At 37.5% G+C, this 25,034-nt stretch overlaps 1 protein-coding gene across 1 annotated transcript; it reads right to left on the reverse strand.

The window, feature by feature from the left end:
• Nucleotides 1-988: 988 nt before the first annotated feature.
• On the reverse strand, nucleotides 989-24,782 carry swap70b (switching B cell complex subunit SWAP70b). The gene is made up of 12 exons (XM_067420377.1): nucleotides 24,631-24,782; nucleotides 23,905-24,045; nucleotides 19,243-19,416; nucleotides 15,771-15,998; nucleotides 13,690-13,836; nucleotides 13,435-13,543; nucleotides 12,186-12,367; nucleotides 7,117-7,224; nucleotides 6,574-6,740; nucleotides 3,435-3,633; nucleotides 3,173-3,269; nucleotides 989-1,837 (listed from the first exon to the last, which is right to left on the reverse strand). Exons 1-12 carry the CDS (start codon nucleotides 24,724-24,726, stop codon nucleotides 1,719-1,721), a joined length of 1,767 nt encoding a protein of 588 aa, XP_067276478.1. The 5' UTR covers nucleotides 24,727-24,782; the 3' UTR covers nucleotides 989-1,718.
• Between the last annotated feature and the right edge of the window lie 252 nt (nucleotides 24,783-25,034).

Consider the following 25,034-nt stretch of genomic DNA (forward strand, 5'->3'; position numbering starts at 1 on the left):
TGTTATCTGAATACATGGCTCCCCATTGAGAAATTAAGCTGACGATACATCTTTGCTCCAACAAGTCAATGCTAAATTTGTGCGTTGATTGTTTAGACTAAGTGATTTTTCAATCATTTATAGACAGGAATAGTTTATGGAAACTGTGAGTGGATCAGGAATCCGATTATCATGTCCTTGGAGGATGATGGTGGCCTGAAAGGTGGCCAACCTTTTTAATAGCCTTGTGTCACGCTTGATCAGGAACACATTTATGCACACACCAGTTCAAAGACCACATTGTACAGTCTCCTGCCCTCCCATTCGGAATTTTCCTTTCAAGATCCATCATTTTTCAGAGTTTGGCCAATGTAATATATATCTTAAATAGAACTGAATAATATTTAAAACAAATGATATACTTGTGAGAGTTTTTTTGTGTTCTCAAATTGAAATTGTCAACAACAACAAAAAAACATTTATAAATAGATTTCGACAAATAGCCATGTTCCTTTTCAACCCAATTTAGTTTCCTTCACATTCAGTATTCAACAATTTCTACAAGCAGCAATTTAAAGGGATAGTTCAGCCAAAAATGAAAATTCTGTCATTTACTCACCCTCAAATTGTTCCAAACCTGTATGAGTTTCTTTCTTCTGTTGAACACAAAAGAAGATATTTTAGCTGTAGTTTTTTTTCTAATATAGAAGTCAGTGGCTACCGTCAACTGCTTCATAACCAACATTCTTTAAAATACCTTCTTTTGTGTTCAACAGAAGAAAAAACTCATCCATGTTTAGAACATCTTCAGAGTGAGTAAGTGATGACAATTTTCATTTTTGGGTGAACTATCACTTTAAAGATGCACTGCAAATATAGTAATCTAGCGCCCCCTTGTGGACGGTTTTATTCAGATCAGCATGCACCGAACAAAAATGACTCTGCAACATTTAGTTTTAGCTATTAAGGCAGTAGCTTCTGTAACTCAAAAAATATATAATTTACAACTATTAAATAACTTTTATTGAATGATAAACAATACAGTCTCAGGACTTAAATCTGGTCAAACAGCAGTTTGGTATGGAATTAAAAATGATTGAATAATCCTAAAAACAAAGATAAATTGTAGTAAAAAGTTTTGTTAATAATTAATTAATACTGCAATCATGTCTTCTTGAATGGGTATGGAAACAACTGCTGTGTGAACTGTTCTAGCTAGTTATGTTTAGTATAAATAATCGAAATGTTTTTTCATTAGTCCACTTAACAGGATGTATTACTATCTAAAATGTAAAATATTTTATACATTTAAAAGTAAATTAGAGATGACTGCAATGTATGCATAAGTTACTTGGTCAATGAGGTTTTTTTTCTTTCTTTTTTTACTTTTATAAAAATGAAAAAAAGGTTTTAAACTCATGAACTACAGGGAAGAAACATCTGCCACTACTTTGGTGAAAATGCACCAAAATCAACAAAAACATCATACAAAAATGTATAAAATCACTTCAAAGAGAAGGGTAAAATGACATTGGAATGTTTCAGTATAGATTGGAATGGTGAGACACGATTCTTCAGGTGAGTCCAGGCTACACTTTACCCCATGTAAAGTCAAGTGGCCTACAGGTTTAGTGTGGTCAGAGACTAACCCCACAGAGGCAGCATACATACTTCACTAGTGACTATCTACAGTAACGGTGTATTAACAGCACAGTGTAACTAAAAACATTTTAAGGGCACTACTGTGGTGTAGCAGGCCTGTTTTTCTTTTCCTGCCAGTCCTTCTCTCTTAGACTCAGCTCTGCCTCTGTAAATGCTGCAGGTCCCCAGTTTGTGATTTTCTGAGGGTGCTTAGGACCTGAAAAAACCAAACATACAATAAGATAAATACTATATGAAAATGTATTCATTCAGCAGACACTTATCTAAACTAGAATTATCAGAACATTATGGTCAACTGTAATGTTGTTTATTATTAATACCAATAATAAGTACAATGATGATGATGATATTTATTTAATAAATCAAAAAATGATGAACCATCACAGTATATTACAGAATTGGTGTGGATGTGTTAGTAGAGATTCGTTTTGTTTTATTTTATCTTTTGTTGTCGAAACTGACGCTTCAAAAAGTTGCGAGAACCAATGAGGTTCATTCTCGTGTTGCACAGCACGTTTAAGCTTCTGCAATAGGATTGTTCTCGCGCATTAAGCAGGTTCGGCTGAGCTTCTGTTTATGTCCACTGATCAATGTGTTAATGTGAAGAAAAGGCTAAATTCAATCTGTTCATCATATAAAGCGGCTGAAAAATTTGGACTAAAAACTGCTCAATTCATATGTGCTAGTTTTAAGATCTCTTTATAAACTTTTTGAAGCTACAAAGGGGTAGTTGTGTAGCTGTTAAAGCTACACTATGTAACTTTTCCGTCCGCTAAAGGACGCCTATTAAAAACAAAGGCACAGTTTGATGACGCCAAGTTTGAGCGCAGAATCTTGGGACATGATTCTCACAGCTGGTGTAACAGAAATGGATGAGATTATTAACGTTACTGTAGTATGAAGCAGGACAGAGTGTTGTGGAGTTAAGCAAGGCCCCTAGAACGATTGTTACACAACACAAGGCTCGCCAGCAGCGGGACTTTTATTATGACGGGACACAGTCGCCGACGCCATTTCCGCTTTTCCGGTCATGAGTAGGAGGAAACAAAGCTCTGTTTATGATATTAGATACATTTAAGTGTGTTTAAAATGATGTTAAGTCGTTACTCTGTGCTTTCACTCAGCGGCTGCTGTGACACTTGTTCACACTGCTAAGAGTAAAGTGCTTCCAAATAAAACCGGAAACCGAGGGTAACGCAGATATGACGCAATTGACTTTCTCAGACGTTACAGCTCCTTGGTTAAAATAGCAGTTTTCTCACAATTTACAAATAGTTGGAAACATTTGGGATATTGTAAGAACTCAACTAAACAAAATATATAACACTGTGGTTTTTGGATATTTTACTGCAAAATACACATAGTGCACCTTTAATCGAGAGACAGAAAGTATCAAAATATCTTAATTTGTGTTCTGAAGATGAGCAAAGGTCTTACGGGTTTGGAATGACATAAGGATGAGTAATTATAGAGAGTTTTCATTTTTGGGGTTAACTATCCCTTTAAATTAAAAAAAGAAAAAGACAATCACCTGGCTGAATGAGCCGTATGAGTCCCTCGTGCTGAGTCACCTTGTCTTTCCAGCTTTTTGTATTATTAGCAGCATCTGCTAGTTTCTTCATCACCTCCTGTTCAGACAAAAACAAACTCAGCGTGGGAAGTAGAAATATATGAGTGGTTGCATTGCACCATTCAGCCACTAGATGGCAATCTCCACAGGAACAATTTTGAGAGCAAGAACAATCACAACTTCAGTATAATCAGCCTGCAGCTATATTATTCTGGTCTCTTACCTCATATTGCTCCAGTGCACCCTGTCTGTCCGCCTCAAGCTGCTGCAGCTGCTCCATGGCAGACTGCAAAGCGTTTTCCTTTGCCAGCCGTTCTCGTTCCAGCTCCTGCTTCTCTGCTTGTGTCTGAGAAATGGTCTGCTGTTGATACAGGTGTATCTGCTCCAGCTCTGCACGCTTGGATACCTCCTCCTCCAACAGACTGCAGAAGACATAGGTGCATATGCTCATATATATATATATATATATATATATTATATATATATATATATATATATATATATATATATATATATGTATATATAAATCATATTCAAATGCAACTATTATTTTCCCTTTTACAAGCTTTTTGGATCTTTAGTAGACAACCGGTAGAGAGACCAATAGAAAAGTGGCAGAAGGAAATGGGAAATCCTAGTCTCTGATGTAAGAATGTTGTGCTGCATCTAATTTGCCTGTCAATCATCTTGCCACAGTTAAAATCCTCCACATTTCATATTAAATTTAATTTTCTACCATATTGAAAAAGGAAATTGAACAATCTACCAGTTGTGGGTCTTTTTTATGTGGAGAACCAAATGTGTTTGCATTATGATTCTTTTAAAAGTTTTAAAAGTAACATTTTTGTTGCAGATGAAATAACATGTTAATTTAAAAAAAGAAGAAATTTATCAGGTTAAATGTTGATTTTTAGACACTCTTTATCCCCTTTATCAATACCGTCTTTTCGCCAGCCACATTTTGTAGTTTTTTTTTTTTTTAAAGGTTTCATGAATTGTCTGAGGTCAATTAATGACCTTTGTGTGGTTTTTACTTTCAAAAACATCATAACGAATAAGTAATAGGCTATTTTCTACACTGTTTTTGAGGCTCTCTCCTGAGCGCTGGGTTTTGATAGGTGTGCCCACTGGAGACTTGGAAGTAAACGCCCACGGCTAGGATTGGATAAGATTTGCATATTTAATGAGCATCAGCTCCCCTGACATCAGTTCAATTCACATAAGGAAGGGATTGTTTTGAAGGCGGCACCGGAATGATTCTCTTCATCACAGGGCTTGTAAACGTCACAATGATTTATTTCTCATCCACTCGCGATTGATTGGAATATTATTTTTGTATTACATAGCCCGCACGATCAGTGGATATAAGCGTGCACACACAGCCTTTCAAATGTCAAAAGACGAGAGAGATAACAGCGCAGAACAAGAAAGGAATATGATGAGATTCATTGGCCTGCCGACGGGCTTACGTTTTGGTACCCTATCCAGAGAACACACAGCCCCGGGACGTTGGGCTTTGCAGGCCCAGGACCATACATGTCTGAGTCCAGCGTGTAAAAAAGTATATTCTGTTAGACACGTACACATAAGAAAAACGATCTATAACAATCCAATACTATTACATATAAAAAACACGTTTTACGCACATTGGTGTGTTGCACCATTCCTGTCAGATCCCATATAGAAGATAGACAATATAGCATTGTGTTTTAATCTCAAATGCCTGCAAATCATAGCCTAGAAATCTAGACGCACCCTAGCGGCAGCAAATCTAATCTGTCCGCGAGTGTCGTCTAGAAACTCTCAATACACTTCTGAGCTGTATTCGCAAAACTCTTGCCGGGCCAATCACATCGTGTATAGAGTCGGTGGGCGGGGCCATAATGACGACGGCCGAGTTGCGTTTGCGTGCTTCTAGTAAACACAGAAACTGGCGAACGGCGGTCTTTCGAATCAGCTTTGACCGCAACTCTGGAAGACTTGGAGTTAAGCTTTTCTCTGAAAAAAGAACAAAGAACGGCACTGAAGTCATTCTTACAAAGAGAAGATGTGTTCGGAGTTTTGCCGACCGGATACAGTGAATGTTTAATCTATCAACAAGCTCTGTTTCACCTTCGTTGCTTTGGTTGGCTGTAGCGCTAAACTATCGCATGTAGAGGGAGTTTGAAAGACAACCGTTTATCCGCCCCTCGGATTGAGCCCTGTCTGGTGAGTTTCCAGACCAAACATCTTGATGTGGGTCTGGCTTGTCAGGCAAATCAAGCATCGACCTGAGATTTATTTACAAACGATTCCGCAGTGAAATTAAGTGAACACCATGTCACGTCAGCTGAAACTTCATTAAAAATAAAGTTCAACCACACATTCCTAATATTAGGATCCGAAGGAAGCTTATACAGCGACTGTTCTTCCACAATCAGGAATAGCTCAATATCTTGCTATTTTCTTTGCAGATCCATGAGTTTGTGGGCGGGGCTACTGAATTAGAGACGGTGTTTCGCAACAAATGACGTCACGATCGGTTTCCGGGCCTGGTGTCTATAAAAGCTTTTCTTTGACTAACAAGGATGTTTTCAGCTCTGAAACTTACAGGATATTTTTATTTTACCATGACCTTTTATATATCAAAAGCTCACTTTTACACTTATTATTTATTTCTGTTTGTAGTACTAACATGAATCCAAAGTGCAATGGGTTGTGGCCTTGCAAGCCAAGTACAAGATATGGGAGAATATAAATGAGGGGATTTCACACACGGGTAATAGTTCAGATTGTCAGTTTGTGTGTGTTTTGGTAAAGTGATGAGCTTGTGATGGGTCAGCACAAACACAGGAAGAGAGATGGGTTTGTGGGGTGAGACAGGGAACAGGAACTGCAGACATGAACAGACATCATCATGTGTTTGTGACGCTACTCCAACTTCCCACCTTACAAGGAAATGGACGGCCTTTTGTCGGTTGCCAGATTCCAGGTGCCACATGACCTTCATGCCTCAACTGTGTGTCTATGGTATAATAATATGTTGCTTTGGGACTGCTGGACAGATCAGCCTACAGCTTATTCTCACATACACTTTAGTGAGGAACTGAACAAATGGGAAGAGACAGACTCTCTTCACTTAAGTCCACCACTGTAAGTGATGTGACGCTAAAATAGTGCAATTGTTGGGTGACCATTACCATGACATAAGTTTTGCTGTGGTATTTAAAAAAAATGTCCCGAACAGTTCTAGATCTTTTTCCCATCAAATATTTTGAATAGGCTAATAATTCTTATGTTATTTTGTACATCTTAATCTATATTGCTGATATAGGGCACCAAAATGGTCAGAACCAGCCCTGACTACATACACACACATTTACCTGGCCTGTAGTTTTCTGACCGTTTCCTCATCCTGTCTGGCCTGTCTTTCCTCCTCTAGTGCTTCTTCTAAGCGGTGGTACATGCTTTCCAGCTCACGTACACGCTGAAGATACTGCTCTAACTCGCTGGACTTTTGAGCCACCTGTTCCTCCATATGCTGCCGCACCTAAAACACATAACATTTGGAAATTAATACAAATATTTTTATTCTGCGGAACATAAAAGAAAATATTTCAAAGAATGTTTTAACAATCCCCCATTGACTTTCATTGGAGACTTTCCCCCCCAAAATATCTTCTTTCAATAAATATTTTTTCATAAAATCTTTATAAAAAAAATCCTTCATAAAATCAAAAGTATCAGTGCAGAGTGAATGAGACTGATGTTTTTATCTGAGAACGTGTGCGGATTTTGTGCTTCCACATTTCCAGTTATAATAGTAGAAAGCAGAACATATGCTGCAGCGTACTTCCTGTAATAATCAAATGTGGACCTGTGCTAGCCAAAAAGTCACCAATCAGGTTTACAGAGAAAACAAGTACCATTTTTTCTTTCTCCATTTCCACCCGGTAGAGATCTTGCAGCTCGTTCTGGGTCTGCAGGCGTCTGCGTTCCTCTTCTGATGCATTGGCTGCGGCCTCCTCCAGTTTCTGTGCAACACAAAGACTTTCTTCATTTGTAAGGAAAACAGATACACATAATGAACTGTATTTTCTTCTCCTCATTGGGTAATTATACCACTACCCAGAATGCAAATGGTCAGAGATGGGCAGTACCATCTGGATTAGGGCCAGTGAAAGTGTATCATATGCAAACTATAGCACAGCAGGATGTTTCAGCAAACCAATCGCACGCATAACCCTTTTACACATTGTGGGGAAAAAATGTCAATTGTCTTATGTTTTTTTGCTTTTAACACTACAGAATTGAAAAACAATCAGCACAATGTTGTAAAAGCCAGAGTGCAAATTTTAAATTTCTGGTTAAATACAACGAACAGCAACAATATCCTCCATTTACACAGCTGACCACAGTCTCACCCCTCAATCACTGTCTATATGGTTGTGGTCAGATGGCAGGTCAGTGTGAGATCCCAGGTGGCCGTGCTGAGTGACAGGGCAGGTATTGTTCCAGTATGAACTCTTTAGGGTTTGGATCGGCCCTCTCTAGCTCTCTCCCTCTCTCCCCGGGCTCCTATTGTCCTGCCATGTATTAGAGTACAGGGGGAAAGGCACTGACACATCAATGCTGGACTGTTCTCCATTCAGACACAATTGGATCAGACAATGAGAACTTGTCATCACTATAAATAAAATGATTGTTCTCAGTTAACACTGTATTGACTGTGTCAGATTGGTTTTCTATCAGAGAATATTGTGTCGTGTGTAATTTACTGTAATCAGCTGTCAGCTGTAAGACTTTGCAGCAAGTTTGGTTTTAAATGCTTTTGAATTATTATTGCACGTTACTATAAAAAGTAAAAAAAATTGAGTTCAAAAAAAGTTTTTGAAAAATTCAGTTTTGAAGAACACCTTTTTTGCTTGCTTTTGTCCATTATCCATACAAAAATTACATTTCATTTTGTCAAAAAATTCAAGTAGCGTCACATTCATCAGGGTATCCGCGGGGTCTTGAAAAGTCTTAAAAGGTGATAAATCAATTTTGGGAAAATTAAGACCCTTATAAAGTATTAAAAAGTCTTATCACGGCTTTATAAAGTCTTAAATTTTGAAAGTATTTTGTTCAAGCTTTGTAAAAAGAATTTGACTCCAAAATGTATTTATGAATATATTTCTTTTCATCCCAATAAGTATTAAAAAACAACGGGGCGCTCAGTCTGAGATCGGCTCGGAGCGCGTGCGCCAGGGATGGAAATTAGCACCGCCACCAGCCAAATGCGGCTGATTTAGAGTTGTGGCGGGTAAACTCGCTTCACCTACCGAGCTGTTTCACCTCTTTGTAAACTTTGTTCAATGCATGCGAGTGCTGCCGTATGTGCGCAGATAACCAGTCGTTTTCTCCGTCATCACTCGCGTGAAGACGCGCTGTGAGACTCGCGCGCGCTGAGAGAAGATCTGACGCTGTGCATCATCCGAGAGCGCGCGCTCGTCTCACAGCGAGCAATTATTGAGTTCTCTTTCAAGTCTTGCGCTTACACGGACAAACTCACACAAGAAGTATGTCAACATGTCCATCTTGATGAGTATCCTAGCAGACATAGTCTGAATATGCCTTAAGTGAAAGACGAGCATATCCCTGCATCAGGTCTTAAAGGCGCAGTAGCCTTCACTGCTGCCTGAGTGATGTCCTTATATTTAGTTTGACATTAAACAATGCTCTTGATTGAATAGCTTTTGTAAGTTTAATAAGGATTAATCTTTAATTTAAACAGTTAAATATGCAGTTATTTTACATTTGATTACTTTATTCAATTTCTGTACCTTTCTGCAGGCCAGTAGGCCTGTGCATTATTATTTAATGTACACATGAGTGAGGTCGAGTTAAACATTCTAGTTTGAATTTTATTTTTCGGTTTTCGGCTTTGGTTTCTTCTTTTTTTGTTTCGGCCAAGAATTTTGATTTCGGTGCATCCCTACTGACAATGTTCAAGAGTTCAAGTTCGAGTTCAAGAGTTTTATTTGTCACATACACAGTTATACAGATTACAACCGGCAGTGAAATGTAAACAGGTCCGCTCCATGGACAGCAAATAACAATTAACAAAAAAAGCACAATAAATTATAAAATAGGAATGGGATAAAGTTGCTATATATATACATATGTAGAATTATGAATAAATCAAGTAAAATAAATAAGAGATGTGGAATGTTCTGCTCGGTATGTTGTCAACACTCTTCAAAGATGCCAGAACGAATAGTTTCATTCTAGGGACTAAAAACCATAAAACTGGAAGCCATAAAAGACCACAAATCATCATGAAAGTGTCAGTATTTCATTGAGACTTGAGATTAAATAAACAGCTTAAGTATTGTAGAGCTTGTAGTATTAATTTGTTAAAAACAAAAAAGTGGCTGGTAAAAACATTGAGTGGTAGACTTTGAAAAAAGTTCATTTTCATCCCTGGCGAGCGCTGTCCACGGGTGACGTCATGTATTTTGCGAAATGCGCAGTTAGGTGATGTGTCGCCCTCCATACGTTGTAAAACAGATATGCAATATAAACAATACAAAATTGGCCTACGATAGAGATTTTAAGTCTACATTCGACTACAACTGTTTATTAAAGGTTTGTTGCCGATTAGAACTTGAAGTGCGATGAGGTCTTAAAATATTTTGAGAAGGTCTTTAAAAAGTCTTAAAAAGGTATTGAAATTAACTTCAGGATTCCTGCATATACCCTGTTCATGCTTTAATGTGCTTTACAGTGTTCATTTTTTTAAATACACACATACTGTAATACTGTAATGTAATATGTAATACTATGTTTGTGTGTGTGTGTGTGTGTGTATATATATATATATATATATATATGTTTTCAAATTGTTTATAGTGGTTGTTGTATATAGCTAGTCAAAGAATCAAGTCTTCAAGATGGATTTGTATTTGTATGGCAAAAAAAAAAAATTATATTATATATATATATATATATATATATATATATATATATATATATATATATATATATATATATATATAGTATTGCTTAAAGTCTATAAACAGACAAACGAAACAAATCCCTTTACTGCCCATTACTCAACATTTAAACGCTCTTTTTTTGAGTCTTGGTTGGAGTGTTCTAAATCTGTTTATGGTCATGCTTATCTTATTTAATACACCTAAATCCACTTGATGACAAAACTAATTGCGGATAAGTCTGGCTAAACCCTGATTTAACTATATTAAATCCCTCAACTGGAAAAGATAATTAGGAAAATGAGAAATGAGATGAAAGAATGTTAAGAGGGGTTAAATGAGAAACCTCAATTCTTCCAGACCACCACCCCCAATTGTCACACATACATACTACACTTATGTCTTTGCTCAATCCACATCTCTCTATAGGGTGTGAAACAACACACTCAAGCTAATCTGGTTTCATCTTGCAGTACAGGCTTATTTAGGATTAAAACAAACTTCTGCTGAAAGTTTCTGTAGAGGGCATGAATAGGGAAGGTGGTACTTGAAATCAAAGAGAAGGGATTCAGTGAAATCAAAATTCATGAATAGCAGAGAGAGAGATTACAAAGAGCCACCATGGGTTTCTGGGGAAACATTGTTTCATGAATGGTCAGTGTGGCAACAGACAAATTCCTGTTTCACTTGTTAAACGGCATGGCGGTATGTTTGTAGTTCTGTTTACGACACCTACGGCACTTTATCTTTTAATTTGATGTGCATAATGCTGTGTTGCCATTCCATGCATGACTAAATACCAGTTTTGCTACAAGTCCCATACTATAGCCACATTTTCCAGACCAGAGGGCCTCATTTATAACATGTTGCGTAGAAACTGTCCTATGTTTGATCTAAGGTCATTTCTCAAATGTGTGTGTGTGAGATTAAAAAAAAACGAACGTATGCACAATAGAGTCCATATGCCTCTCATTCACATCTGAAATCTATAAATCACAAATGATCTTGAAATTGTGCGCAGCTGAATGGTTTCAGAGCTCCGCCTTGTAAACACCTCCTAATTAATATAATTTTATAGATTAGTCTAAATAATTTACAAATGTGGAATCAAAATAGGCCAATAAATGCTAAATAATTTAACTTTAATGCCATGTAATTATGCTTACAGGGTTTTGAAAAACCATGCAGGCTATGTTTTATTTTGAACAAGTTTTTCTCTTTGAACAAGAGAAAGAAAAACCTGAATATATATTTTATTGATGCTGCTTATAGATTTCCAAATACCTGCAGTACTCCGACTCAGCCACAAGGAAAAGTGAGTAAGTCTGCTCAGACCCTGACGTGGCGGTAAGAACTTTTCCACATCCAAGACCATTTTTATAAATATGAACTTTGCCGTGGATTTTAGCATACGCACACTCCGAGATCAAATCTGTGCCTACGCACGTTTTATAAATGAAGCCCACACTGTAAAAAAAATGTGTTGGTTTTTGTTGGTGTAACTTAAAAAAGTAAGTAACCTGGTTGCCTTAAAATTTTGAGTTAAGTGAAATTAAAAATTTGAGTTGAAACAATGAAGGAAATTTGTTTAATAAATAAAAATCTCAAAATATTTTTGTATCTGAAGCGCACAAAAAAAAACAACCTATAAATCATGAAAATAGCACTGCGTCATCAGAAATAAAACACACAATTACCCAATATGCGTACAAAATCTTTTAATAATATTTTAATAAAGGTTGTCGAATCTCAAAAAATGTTCATTGTATTAACTCAATTTTAAGGCAACCAGGTAACTTTTTTTCTAAATATTTTTTTACAGTGCAAGGTCACATCTCCCAAAGGATTGTTTGTTTTTAAAAAAAAATTTCACAAAGTAAAAGTCAAATATAAATTACATTTAAAATGTAGAAGGAGCAAAACATGCAGTTTTTGGTAAAAGGGCCGAGAGAGGCATTATGAGTTGCTAGAAATTTAGAGATTGAAAGCTCAGCAGCTGTTTGTCAAACACTACAGACCTTCCTCATGGCCTCCAGCTCTCTCTGTTTGTTCTCATTGGCCGTCTGCAGCTCTCTCATCCTCAGCTCCAGTTCTTCCTGCTCGGCCTGTTGCTTTTGACGCAACTCTCGCCGCTTCTGCCGTGCCTCGTGGTGTGGAGCCGGACGTCCGACCTTCAGGAGTGTGATACAAGTCTGAATAGCTGAGTGGGGATAAAGGACAGAAATTATTACATTTTTGTGAGAATTATTTTGTTCATATTAAAATACAATGTACATGTTAACCTGACAATGGTGAATAGTAATAAAAGAGAATGAAATGATTTAAACAATATGCGCTCCAGTAAACTTTGACAGGCCTACATTTAAGAATAACAGTAAAGTCTTTAAAACTACAGTTACACTACACTACCACAAAGATGGATAAAATCGCTACATTTTTTACTGTTACAAAACCTTTGTTTCAAATAAGTGCTGTTCTTTTAAATTATTCAAAGAATCCTGAAAATGTATAATGTTTTCACAAAACTATTAAGCAGCACCACTGTTTTTAAGATTGATTATGATGACGAATATTTCTTGAGCATCAAATCATCCTATTAGAATGATTTCTGAAGTATCATATGACACGAGGCTGGAGTAATGATGCTGAAAATTCAGATTTGACATCACAGGAATAAATTACCTTTTAAAATAGAGAACCGTTATTTTGCTTATGTAGTGATTTAAAGGTTGTCTGGCTATCACCAGACCAAGCTCAATTTAAGATTGAACATTGGTCTGGGGAGTCTGCTGTGGATACTTCTACTTTTCTAAGAGGCGTGATAAACATGCATAATTCAAATGAATGTATGCAATTGGATAGTCCTTCAACCAATCAGAGCATAAGAGACGTGATCAACGGGTAACAACCCATTGCTTCTCTATCCTTCATCGTGTTAACCCTGCCAATAGTGTGCCGGGTGGATAAGCGAGCCTGTGATTGGTTCTCGCAAAAGTGTAACAGAAGCAGCAGAAATTAATGAACTGGTTTCCAGATTGAGCTGCAGGGCGAAACCAAATCACTGGCCGATCAGATCTTTTTTTTTTTTATCCAATTTTTTGAAAAAATATATTTTGTAATGAAAATTAATAGGCTGGCATAATTTATAGTTCTAAAACCTGTAGAAAATAATTTAAAGTCAAATAAGCATGGATAAAACAATTAAAGTGAATGAATGTAAATTCAGTGTGTAAACTTTTGACTGGATATCTCAGATCTTCAACTCACCTTGAATCCACTCTTGTTTTTTCTTCTTATCAGAGGCGCTGATTTCAAAGCTTTTGTCAGAGCACTTAATGTAGAAAAGGCATTTTTTGCCCTCCTTATCGGGTAAAGACTGCAGAGGAATGCATGAGGTCATCACAGGAAAAGGAAATGTGCTCATGAGAAAGATGTCACATAACAATTACAGACTCATTTCGCTTTACTTACAGTAAAAGCCAAGCTGAAATCATATTAACAATAGCAGAAAATCATTCTTGCCTCAACACAACAGTTTCCATCTAGTAGTATATCTCCTTTCTTCTCCGTAAGATCTTCACTGGCATAGTATGAAATTACGCTGGGTTTCAACAGGAACCACCGCTCTGTCCAGTTCTTCCTTTTGTGGCCCTTTTTCATCATGTAACCCTGTAACAGGTCAAAGGAACGGGTCACATAGCAGTTCAGTTGACAGTTCCCTAGTAGTGGAGCCAACAAGTGGAAATAGCGATGAGTCCTGCTCCTCAAATTATCTATGAGTCATTCTGTATCACTGCTATAAGTGCTAAATGGACCAAAAAGTCTGGATCCTCCATGCTGACTCACATGTTTTTTTTTTCTAAGCATTTTTTTTAGCTAAATGTGAATTTCACACTTTGTGAATATTGCATCTCGTTTAAGCAACAGTTTTCTATGACTCTGTTTCTGTTCCTGACTGTGGCAGCACAGCTGGCCTTGGCACCAATATCTCTCTCATTCACAGTCAAAGCAGAAAATAACACTGATGTCAGTGTGCTTTGTTCACACTGCCCTCAGATCTACGAAACATACAGACATCAAAACGCAGACAGCTGATATCATGGCTGATAGCCAGAGGGCTATTTTTCTGTCAAGACATTGACATTCCAGGTATTACCTACATTCTGAGGCGTGTGGAAATTGAATTGTAACAGGTTTGGCAACAACAGCCACAATAAAGCAATTTAATCAAACCAGATTTTCCACATTCATTCTAAATGACTTTATGAGAAGAACTACATTTTTGAACAGTAAAGTCACATACTTACTGCCCATAGTTTACTTTCTGTGCAAGATGTTGTCTATAAAATATGCTTAAATAATGGATACATTATTATTCAAAATTATGCACTGAATTGACAAGTAAAGACAATATTTAAAAGTCTTCATTTTCACATATATAACTTTTTATTCATCAAACAATCCTTGAAGTAAAAAAAAAGATGTTTTCAACATTAATAATAAGGCACAAAAAATCTTAAGCACCAAATTAGCATATTAGAATGATTTCTGAAGGATTATGCGACCGACACTAATACTTTTTAAAATGGAAAAAGTTTTGGAGAAGTTATTTCCGTCCAGATCTTGTATTGACAATGTAAGAGTCAAGCACTCTGTAAAGTCTCGTCCAGCACATCCCAAAGACTTTCAATGAATTTAAGGTCTGGACTCAGAGAAGCCAATTCATGAGTGAAAACGATTCATCATGATCCCTTCCAATTCCTATTCTCACAATCTTCACAATCTAAGCCTGATGAATCTTAACATAGTCATCCTGGAATATGGCCATAATGCATCTACATCGTTCTTTAAGAAATTAAAAGCTAAACACTCTATTAATTAGGGTAGCAAGAACTGTTGCCAAACATATAACATGCTAAAAACATAATAATCACTGCCTATTTAAATCCAAACAGCAACTTTTTTGTAAAGTTGTGTATAATACATAATGGAATGTTGGCATGATACAAAACAAACAATTTACTAAAGAAACTTGTCTCCTAACAACTGTTACCTGAGTGTAATTTTTATTTTATTTTAAATTCTCCATAACTCGCACATGTAGCGATACGTGCAGAATATTCCTCAAATTAAGCCACCAAAATGACAATACAAAAAAAAAAGTTTTTTGTCAGTTTCCTGAAAGATGAACTCTGACTCAATTCACAACATGTTTGTCAAAATATGAAGAAAAAAAAACAATACCATTTTCATAAGGTACAAACATAGTTTGATTACCACTTACATTGTAAAAAAAAAAAATCATGTCCCCAACTGAAACTTTCCTAGTGACTGATCACATCTAAAGTTTTCAGTTGGCCAAATTGAATTTCTCTGAATTAAATTGCATCAATTCACAGAAATTAAATTTGGCCAACGGAAATATTTAGATGTGATCAGTCACTAGAAAAGTTTTAATTGGGGACATGATTTTTTTTTTTTTTACAGTGTAGTAATATTTATGGCCAGCAGATTTTCTCAATTCTGAAACTAATGGAAGGCACGCCAAAAGCTACATTTTGCACCCTGTATCAGTTTATATTATACTGGAGCTGTAATCTTACCTGTTTGAGCACATCTAGAATAAGTTCCTGGAACACTTCATTAATGCCCATGGAGAGGGTCTGGCGGTCCATGCCTTTGCTGAAGTGACCCATGCCCACCAACTCGATCAGCTCCCATACGATCAGACACTGGTGCTTGCTGCTCAGCTGGATCTTGTACTCTTCAAATTTTTCTTCAATCCAGCTGCCACCCATGGCTTCCGTTAGCTTACGAAGGAAGTACTCTATCTGAGAACAAACACATAATTATATTGATCATGCTTCATTGAAATATGTGGAAATGGAAAGGTATTTTTGTGGGCCTAAAACAAATGTACTTTTTTTTTTTTAGAAAGATGCTAGTTTTTGGTGAGCAACAGATATTCTGCTGCACTAATTATGGATTAGATTTTTTTTTTCATTGTCACATTCAGTAATTGTATTGATATCACTGAGAAAAGTATAATGATACTGATATAGTTCCCTCTACATTACGATATCATAGTGACACAAAACATAAAATAACAGCAAGCTGGCAACTTCCTTTTTATAGACTGATCCCAATCATAACCAGAATGGGAGAGCTTAACGGCTGTTTAAAAAACAGAAGTAACAGAAGAAGAACAAAATATATATATATATATATATATATATATATATATATATATATATATATATATATATATATATATATATATATATATATTTATTTATTTTATTTTTTTTATTTATTTATTTATTTATTTATATTCTGTTGGTGCTTTGTGGAGTAGCATCCCACCGGGGATAAAAAATAAGGTTTATATGAGGTTTAGTATTAGGTCATAATCGTAGACTGTAAAAAAATATGGACGTAGTGTCTTCGACAAGCCAGACCCACATCAAGATGTTTGGTCTGGAAACTCACCATTGACAGGGCTCAATCAGAGGGGCGGGATAAACGGTTGTCTTTCAAACTCCCTCAGCACGCGATAGGATAGCGCTACAAACCAACCAGAGCAACGAAGGTTAAACTGAGCTCGTTGATAGATTAAACATTCGCCGTATCCGGCCGGCAAAACTCTGAACACATCTTCCCTTTTTAAGAATGACTTCAGTGCCGTTCTTTGTTCTTTTCTCAGAGAAAAGCTGAACTCCAAGTCTTCCAGATTCGCGGTCAAAGCTGATTCGAAAGACCGCTGTTCACCAGTTTCTGTGTTTACTAGAAGCACGCAAACGCAACTCGGCCGTCATCATTATGGCCCCGCCCACCGACTCTATACACGATGTGATTGGCCCAGCAAGAGTTTGGCGTTTACAGCTCAGAATTGTATTGAGAGTTGCTAGACGACACTCGCGGCAGATTAGATTTGCTGCTGCTACGGTGCGTCTAGATTTCTAGGCTAGTCTGTGACATCACCCATAGGATACTAAAGTGCAGTTTTGAAATGTAAAGTAGAGACGAGCTGGCTGTTGTCATTGTGGCAACGTGTCACTGCGCGTCACGCCTGGATAACAGAAAATGGGCAAAGAGGCAGGACATGGGTAGAGCTGAGGTGACGCGATGACTAACAGACAGCAGATAAATGACTATCCACCAGTCAAGGGCTAGCTCGTAAGCTGTAAACATGTTTTTTTTCTGCTGTAAAGTTGGGCATTTTAACATGGGGCTCAATGAGATTCTGCCCCCTTTTAGAGCCTTTTAGACCCCTAGTGGCCAGTAGAGGAATTGCAATTTAAGTTACTTCTTTATTGGCTTCAAGAGAAACTGGGGGAGGTTGCTAGCCTAGAAATCTAGATGCACCCTAGCGGCAGCAAATCTAATCTGCCCGCAAGTGTTGTCTAGCAACTCCCAATACCCTTCTGAACTGTAAACACCAAACTCTCACCGTGCCAATCACATCGTGTATAGAGCCGGTGGGCGGGGCCATGATGACGACGGCCGAGTTGCGTTTGCGTGCTTCTAGTAAACACAGAAACTGGCGAACGGCGGTCTTTCGAATCAGCTTTGACCGTGACTCTGGAAGACCTGGAGTTAAGCTTTTCTCTGAAAAAAGAACAAAGAACGGCACTGAAGTCATTCTTAAAAAGGGAAGATGTGTTCGGAGTTTTGCCGACCGGATACAGTGAATGTTTAATCTATCAACAAGCTCTGTTTCACCTTCGTTGCTCTTGTTGTTGTAGCGCTATCCTATCGCGTGCTGAGGGAGTTTGAAAGACAACCGTTTATCCCGCCCCTCTGATTGAGCCCTGTCAATGGTGAGTTTCCAGACCAAACATCTTGATGTGGGTCTGGCTTGTCAGTAGCCTGACGTGGTCATACTCAATTCTAGTCAGAATATGAGTCTGAAACTGCTCCATTGGGCTGTGATCTACAACCAATCAGAGCAACGAAGTGACGTCAACAGAGCTCAACTGCACTGTGTTGCCAAGTCCGCGTTTTTGTCCCCGCGGGTTGTTTTCTATGTCCGCGGGTTGAAGCGACTATTATGTGATATATAGAGCCATGAGTGCGAATTTTAGCAGGCAACCTTGCCAAAATAACACACATTTTACCCCTCAAACACCTTTTTTTTTCCGGAGAACCCCCCGAGAAGCTATTGTTTTGGGCTAGTAGTTGGCGGGTTTTGTTGTAAAAACTTGGCAACCCTGACTGAACGCGCGCTGGAATAAACGATCTTAGCCGGAGTTGTAAAAAAATACAAGAATTTAATGATACACAGAGTACTTACACAACATGATCATCATTTTTGAGAGAAATTGTGAAGGTGAATGGATTTACAAACAAGCTCTCCGTTTAGGATTTGAACAAATATAATCCAAGCCCCTTTGATGACGTGGATGATTACGTTACTGTTGATCATCTGTCCATCATCATCTAAAGCCTGATGATTTTCAATTTCATTGGTCCGTACAGTTTCTGTTCGGAGATAATCACTCCTCTATGGAGCGAGGCCAGACTGAATTGCCCGACCTAAACATTTTGTGGGTGGGGCTAAATTCGGCTGGCATCCAGGCTAGGAGGTTGCCGCTTGGTCACTAAGCCTGATCGGTGTATATATTTTTATTTTATTTCTAATCGCCTATGATATTTTAATCATGAGAGGTTTGAAAAAAGGCTGTCCTCTTTTTTACAGGGTTCCCAAAAATACAAATAGTTTGTCAGAATATTTGTCTAAAATATTTTGTCAGAACGGAAGCTTTTTGTGTGAAATTAAACAAAAATATTTATAAAAATCATTCTCCAGTAAATTACAAACAAGTCAAAAAGTTGTGAAAATATAATTGGTCAAAAGCTTGGAAACCCTGTTTTACACCATTTTGTCCGGCACATGTATGTACATTTTCAATATACAGATCTCTGCGTCTACATTTACTGAACAGAAATCAAATTGATATTTAGCATTTTGCATGCGAGTTTGCAGTACTTTGCAAATTATTCTACCAAGCTGTCTGGTAGCTTCTTGTAAAATTTTGTTTCAGAATTTCGCAAAAATATAGTTATCCTTCTCACCTCCTCTGAAACCATGACCAATGGGTATTTATCTTCCGACAGGAAGTTGAAAATGCACCAGATCTTAAATGCATCATCATCTGAGATAAGAAGGTGGTTTCTATTGAGGTTTTTTCTGGCACACAGAGTCCAGCACATCCTGTTAAAATCGATTCGGTCAAAGTTGTCCTGGACCTGGAGAGGGGGGAAAAAATGTCCTTGTGAGACCTTATAGAACTGAGAAATAAGAAAAATAATGGGCAGATGCCAAAAAAACAACAGAATAAAATAAAGTGTTAGATAGGTTCAACTCTAAGTGGATTTGATGTACAGATCAGAATGAACAAAATGTCCTGAATCTGGTTTACAAGTGCAAAGAAGGCCTGAAACCTATTCAAAGCACACACAACACTGCAAATAAGACATGTTTTTCCCTCAGTACTTAACTAGAGTTCCCATGGATACTTTTGGAGCGTTCTGGGCACAGTTTTACAACTAGTGCCCATCTGAATAGTGCTAAACATTCTGTTGGGAAAACTGCAAAGCATTTTATCAACGCAAGCTTTGGAGCCATTTTAAACTAAAAAGTTTTCAATGCGTTTTGGCTATTCATTTACACGACAAGAGCATTTAAGGGCCTGAAAATGCAAACTGAACAAATGGAAAATGGGTTTCAAAGTGCAATTTGTTTTAAACTATATCGTTACACATCAAAACACAGAAGTCTAATTCGCCGCTGGTTCCTTCAAGATTTTCCTATGTGGTTTTATGAATAAAATAAAGCCTGTGGTAAACATAACTTGACTTTTTATTCAACAACGTACACTACACACACACACATCCCAAACTGTCTTATGTAGTTGCACCTATAAACCTACATCATAATAATAAAGCCTATATACATTATTGACAAAGAATAAGAAAAGATAAAATACTAATTATTAAAAAAGAAATAACCAGGGTTCTCCCAAAAGCATCATTAGCCAACTTTGGTCGCAAGTTCCATTGACCTCTATTGGTAACAATGGATTTTCAGCATTGTTGGCATTGTGCAATGCACCACAGGTCAGCAGCGCAATAACAGCTCAACAAATATCTGCAAAATTTTAACAGCTGTTGTTCTCAAACCTGGTTAAAAATATATATTTTTAAATATTTTGTGTAAATTGATTATCGTTTAAGCTCTAAAGGATGAAACAAATCCATTCCAATCAGTAAAATATGCAAATGACAACCTGAGACTATAGTTCTCAGAGACATTGCTGGATGTTCTACTGTTTCTAAATTAAGATCTAATGGTGAATTAGTACATTAAAACCAAACCACAAGAGAAAGCTGAATTGCTGACCTATTATAGCCCTACACTATTTAGTCCTGGTGGAGTAATGTTTCGAACAAAAGAGACCAGACAACTCCCAATAAACACTGTGTCACTGTAATCCACCAACTCAGTTGCAGTGGTGCAAGCATGTTTGTTTTGAAATGGCAGCTCCTTTTTACTAGTATATGTGCCAGATTTTATTTCTCGCTTACACGCGCACCTCCCATCGCGCCCCTGCTTTCTCTGGGAGGCTCACAATAGGGGCCTTGTGGAGACCTGAGTAGCCAGTGGAGCCTCTGTTCTTCTCCAGATGAAGCTGTTCATTTGTATTCAGTGGAGCTCGGGCTCCATCACATTCATAAATAGACTTTATCACGCCTGTGAATAACCACTTTATGATTTCTCTGACTGTACGGGGTCATGAGGAGGAAACAATCTTAAGTTTTACTCTATAAAATGTCAGGGATAAGCAAGACTGCATGGATTCTGACAGCTATCAATGCAATCAGGTCTTTGAGTGAACGTTTCTAACTATAGGGGATTTGCATTTAAAATTGACCTGTAATAATGACAGACTGAAAAATGTGAACAGTTTCAACTAACTTCAACAACTATGGTCAACAACTTTAATGTAACAAAGAAGTAAGGGATAAAACATCTCACAACTACTTGAATGGACAAAGTAGTCACTGTACTTTAAATTATTTTATTATGCGAGGAAAAGGCGTAATAATATAAAATACATTAAACTAGCACATGTAGGAAATCAATTGCTTGGAACGATGGTCAATTATAATACAATATATACTCTCACCTAAATTTTGATTATTAGGAACATCATGCTAATACTGTGTTTGACCCCCTTTCGCCTTCAGAACTGCCTTAATTCTACGTGGCATTGATTCAACAAGGTGCTGAAAGCATTCTTTAGAAATGTTGGCCCATATTGATAGGATAGTATCTTGCAGTTGATGGAGATTTGTGGGATGCACATCCAGGGCACGAAGCTCCCGTTCCACCACATCCCAAAGATGCTCTATTGGGTTGAGATCCGGTGACTGTGAGGGCAATTTTAGTACAGTGAACTAAGCGTCATGTTCAAGGAACCAATTGGAAATGATTCGAACTTTGTGACATGGTGCATTATCAGAGGATGGGTACATGGTGGTCATAAAGGGATGGACATGGTCAGAAACAATGCTCAGGTAGGCCATGGCATTTAAACGATGCCCAATTGGCACTAAGAGGCCTAAAGTGTGCCAAGAAAACATCCCCCACACCATTACACCACCACCACCAGCCTGCACAGTAGTAACAGGGCATGATGGATCCATGTTCTCATTCTGTTTACGCCAAATTCTGACCATCTGAATGGCAACATTTTTCCAGTCTTCAACTGTCCAATTTTGGGGAGCTCGTGCAAATTGTAGCCTCTTTTTCCTATTTGTAGTGGAGATGAGTGGTTCCCAGTGCGGTCTTCTGCTGTTGTGGCCCATCCGCCTCAAGGTTGTGGCTTCACAAATTCTTTGCTGCATACCTTGGTTGTAACGAGTGGTTATTTCAGTCAAAGTTGCTCTTCTATCAGCTTGAATCAGTCAGCCCATTCTCCTTTGACCTCTAGCATCAACAAGGCATTTTCACCCACATTTTTCCCTTTTAACACCATTCTTTGTAAACCCTAGAAATGGTTGTGTGTGAAAATCCCAGTAACTGAGCAGATTGTGAAATACTCAGACCGACCCGTCTGGCACCAACAACCATGTCACGCTCAAAATTGCTTAAATCACCTTTCCCATTCTGACTTTCAGTTTGGAGTTCAGGAGATTGTCTCGACAAGGACCACACCCCTAAATGCATTGAAGCAACTGCCATGTGATTGGTTGATTAGATAATTGCATTAATGAGAAATTGAACAGGTGTTCCTAATAATCATTTAGGTGAGTGTATAATAAACATATCTTATTATTATTATTAACTAAACAGTTGTGCTGCTTAATATTTTTTGTGTAAACTGAAACTCAAAAGCATTTATTTATAATAGAACTGTTTATAACAATCTTGATTATCACTTTTTTTAAATCAATTGAATTTATTTTATTTATTATTGAATTAAGTTTTTTTTATTAATTTATATTACAAAAAATTCTTACTGATCCCAAACTTTTGAAAGGTACTGTATGTTTCCTGTCATATTTTACATCTCAAGTTAAACATAGCTGAGAAACAAACACATTTTGAACTCTGATCGTATTGTAGCTGCAGCATGTTATACCAGAGCATAACCACAATACCTAATAGAAGAATTGGGCCACAGAGCGCAAGCACATTTTAATATACGGTTACTCTATTTTGGTCTTGTGCTGGTCTGCGCTCTTTTGTTCCTCATTTGACATCAGAGCACTTTACAGACAATGCATTTCTGGAATCAGAAGAGCTGAAAGGGTAAGAAAGATGTGGGGCATAATTTACCCAAAAATCACACAATCATACATAGTCTTGCATTGAGAATTAAGATGTGTGACTAAACCGTTTGTGTCTCAGAGAGAAGGCGATGAATGTATGCGTTTATCCATAAGTTTAAAAATAAGTGAAGCACTGTAACTTGTTTTCTGCCACTGACCACAAGCTAAACTACTTGGCTGAGAATCAAAATAGAACGCAGAGCGAGGGGAAAGGCGGGTCTCTGCAGTGGGGTGGAGTGGATGTTTTGGTCATTCATACAACTAAACAATTAGAAGCAAAAGTGTGACCAGAGAAAGCTGACAGTACGTGGTTAATGATATAAATCCCCTGAAGTTTGTTAAACACGAGACCTCAGACAAACATAAAATAGGCTAAGGTTATGATTTACCTTTCCATTGCAGGAATTTTAGGCATTACAATTCAATGTTTCTTATGATACTTCTATCAACAAATTTCACCTAAACACCAAAATTTAGCTGCTTTGTGGTTCATTGAGAAATCTCTTCACTCCTTCTGCTTCCTTTTGCGCAAGAAAATGAGAAATTACAAAGAAAGCAATTCCATGCTACTTTCAACATCATTTATCTTGCAAAATTAAACACAAATTCTCATGCTTGGAAGACTTTTGTTTATCAATCTAACATTTAGATCTAAATGCGCTTGTTGTTTGAGTCAAATTGAGGTAAGTGTACCATAAATTTACTCCATAAACTAATTACAGCATGTATGATAAATGCATGGCTCAGCATTTAAAACGGCATACTGTTTGTAATAAGAATGGCCCTCAAGATTAAAAAAGATCACGTGGGAAATCCAGACGTTTTTGTTGCAAGATTATTTTTCCACGCAGTGATGGTCCACAATCCTCAAAACTTTGGACAATGAAAAAACGTGCTCACCTTGTCCAGAATGAACCTGTTCAGGTAGGGCATGTATCCCTGATTGGAAACAGGACCTTCATCGTCATCTCTAAAATGTTCCTCTAGAGCCACAGGATCATGAGGGATCTTCATCACTGTGCAGAGGTTATGAGAAAGCACCTGCAAGCCACCACTGAGATTAACACCCAAACATATCATTCAATATTGGGAAATCATATTCAGTAATCGTTATTTAAATCAGTGCGTACATTTTTTTTAGCCAAATTAATTGTGTATTTTTGGGAGAACCTGCAATCTCATTCATGTGTTAGACAAAATGTTGATATAATTACCTTAATTAATTTGCATAACTCTTCCATTTCATCTGAATGCGTTTAAATATTGGATACATTTTTAGGTCTGTAACAAAGTCAACGTTTTGGGAACGATTAGAAAATAACTAAATTGTTTAAATAGTCAGGCTGCAGTTATATATTATCTAATACCTCATCCGTAACACAGCAATAGGTCAGACACCAGAAGCAGCTCTCTGTTCAAGAGTACTTTATAGCGTGGTGAAGTTTTGAAACAAACTAGAGTTTGAAAGTCTAAGTAAAACGTCACATGAAGCATTGTGGCATATATAGTCAGCGGCCACTGATCCACGCGTCCTTAAACTCTTAAGAATTTCCTGCATTGATACGTTTACACTCCAGTGCCCAATGTTAAAAGAACAAGACAGATAATTCAGCGGCAATAACAAACCTTTAACTGTGACTTAGACACTTTCCCACTTTTATCCACATCCAGGGCCGTGAATGCATGCCATATTGCCTTGAGGAGTTCGTCTCTTAGTCCCATTTTCAGACGTAGCGTCTCCCGACTGCTGTCTGGCGTCGCTCTTGATGTGAACTGTTTTCTCATGAGGTTTTACAATAGAGCGGTCACATGACCTTAGAACCACAGAACTCGCAGTTCGAGCACCACTCAGCGATGAGCGCGTGCTGCTGAAGGACCTGGCAGGAATTTGACATCAACGGGCATTTTCCAGGGTGATAATTATGAACCTCTCACGGTTATTTATTTTAAACATAATACGTTTCGAGGTTTCCACATTTTTGTAGCCGCGAAATGCAACAATCACAAAAGGCAGTTGTGTTCGCCGAAGT

This window comes from Pseudorasbora parva, chromosome 16 (assembly GCF_024679245.1).
Source record: "Pseudorasbora parva isolate DD20220531a chromosome 16, ASM2467924v1, whole genome shotgun sequence".
Lineage (NCBI taxonomy): Eukaryota > Metazoa > Chordata > Actinopteri > Cypriniformes > Gobionidae > Pseudorasbora > Pseudorasbora parva.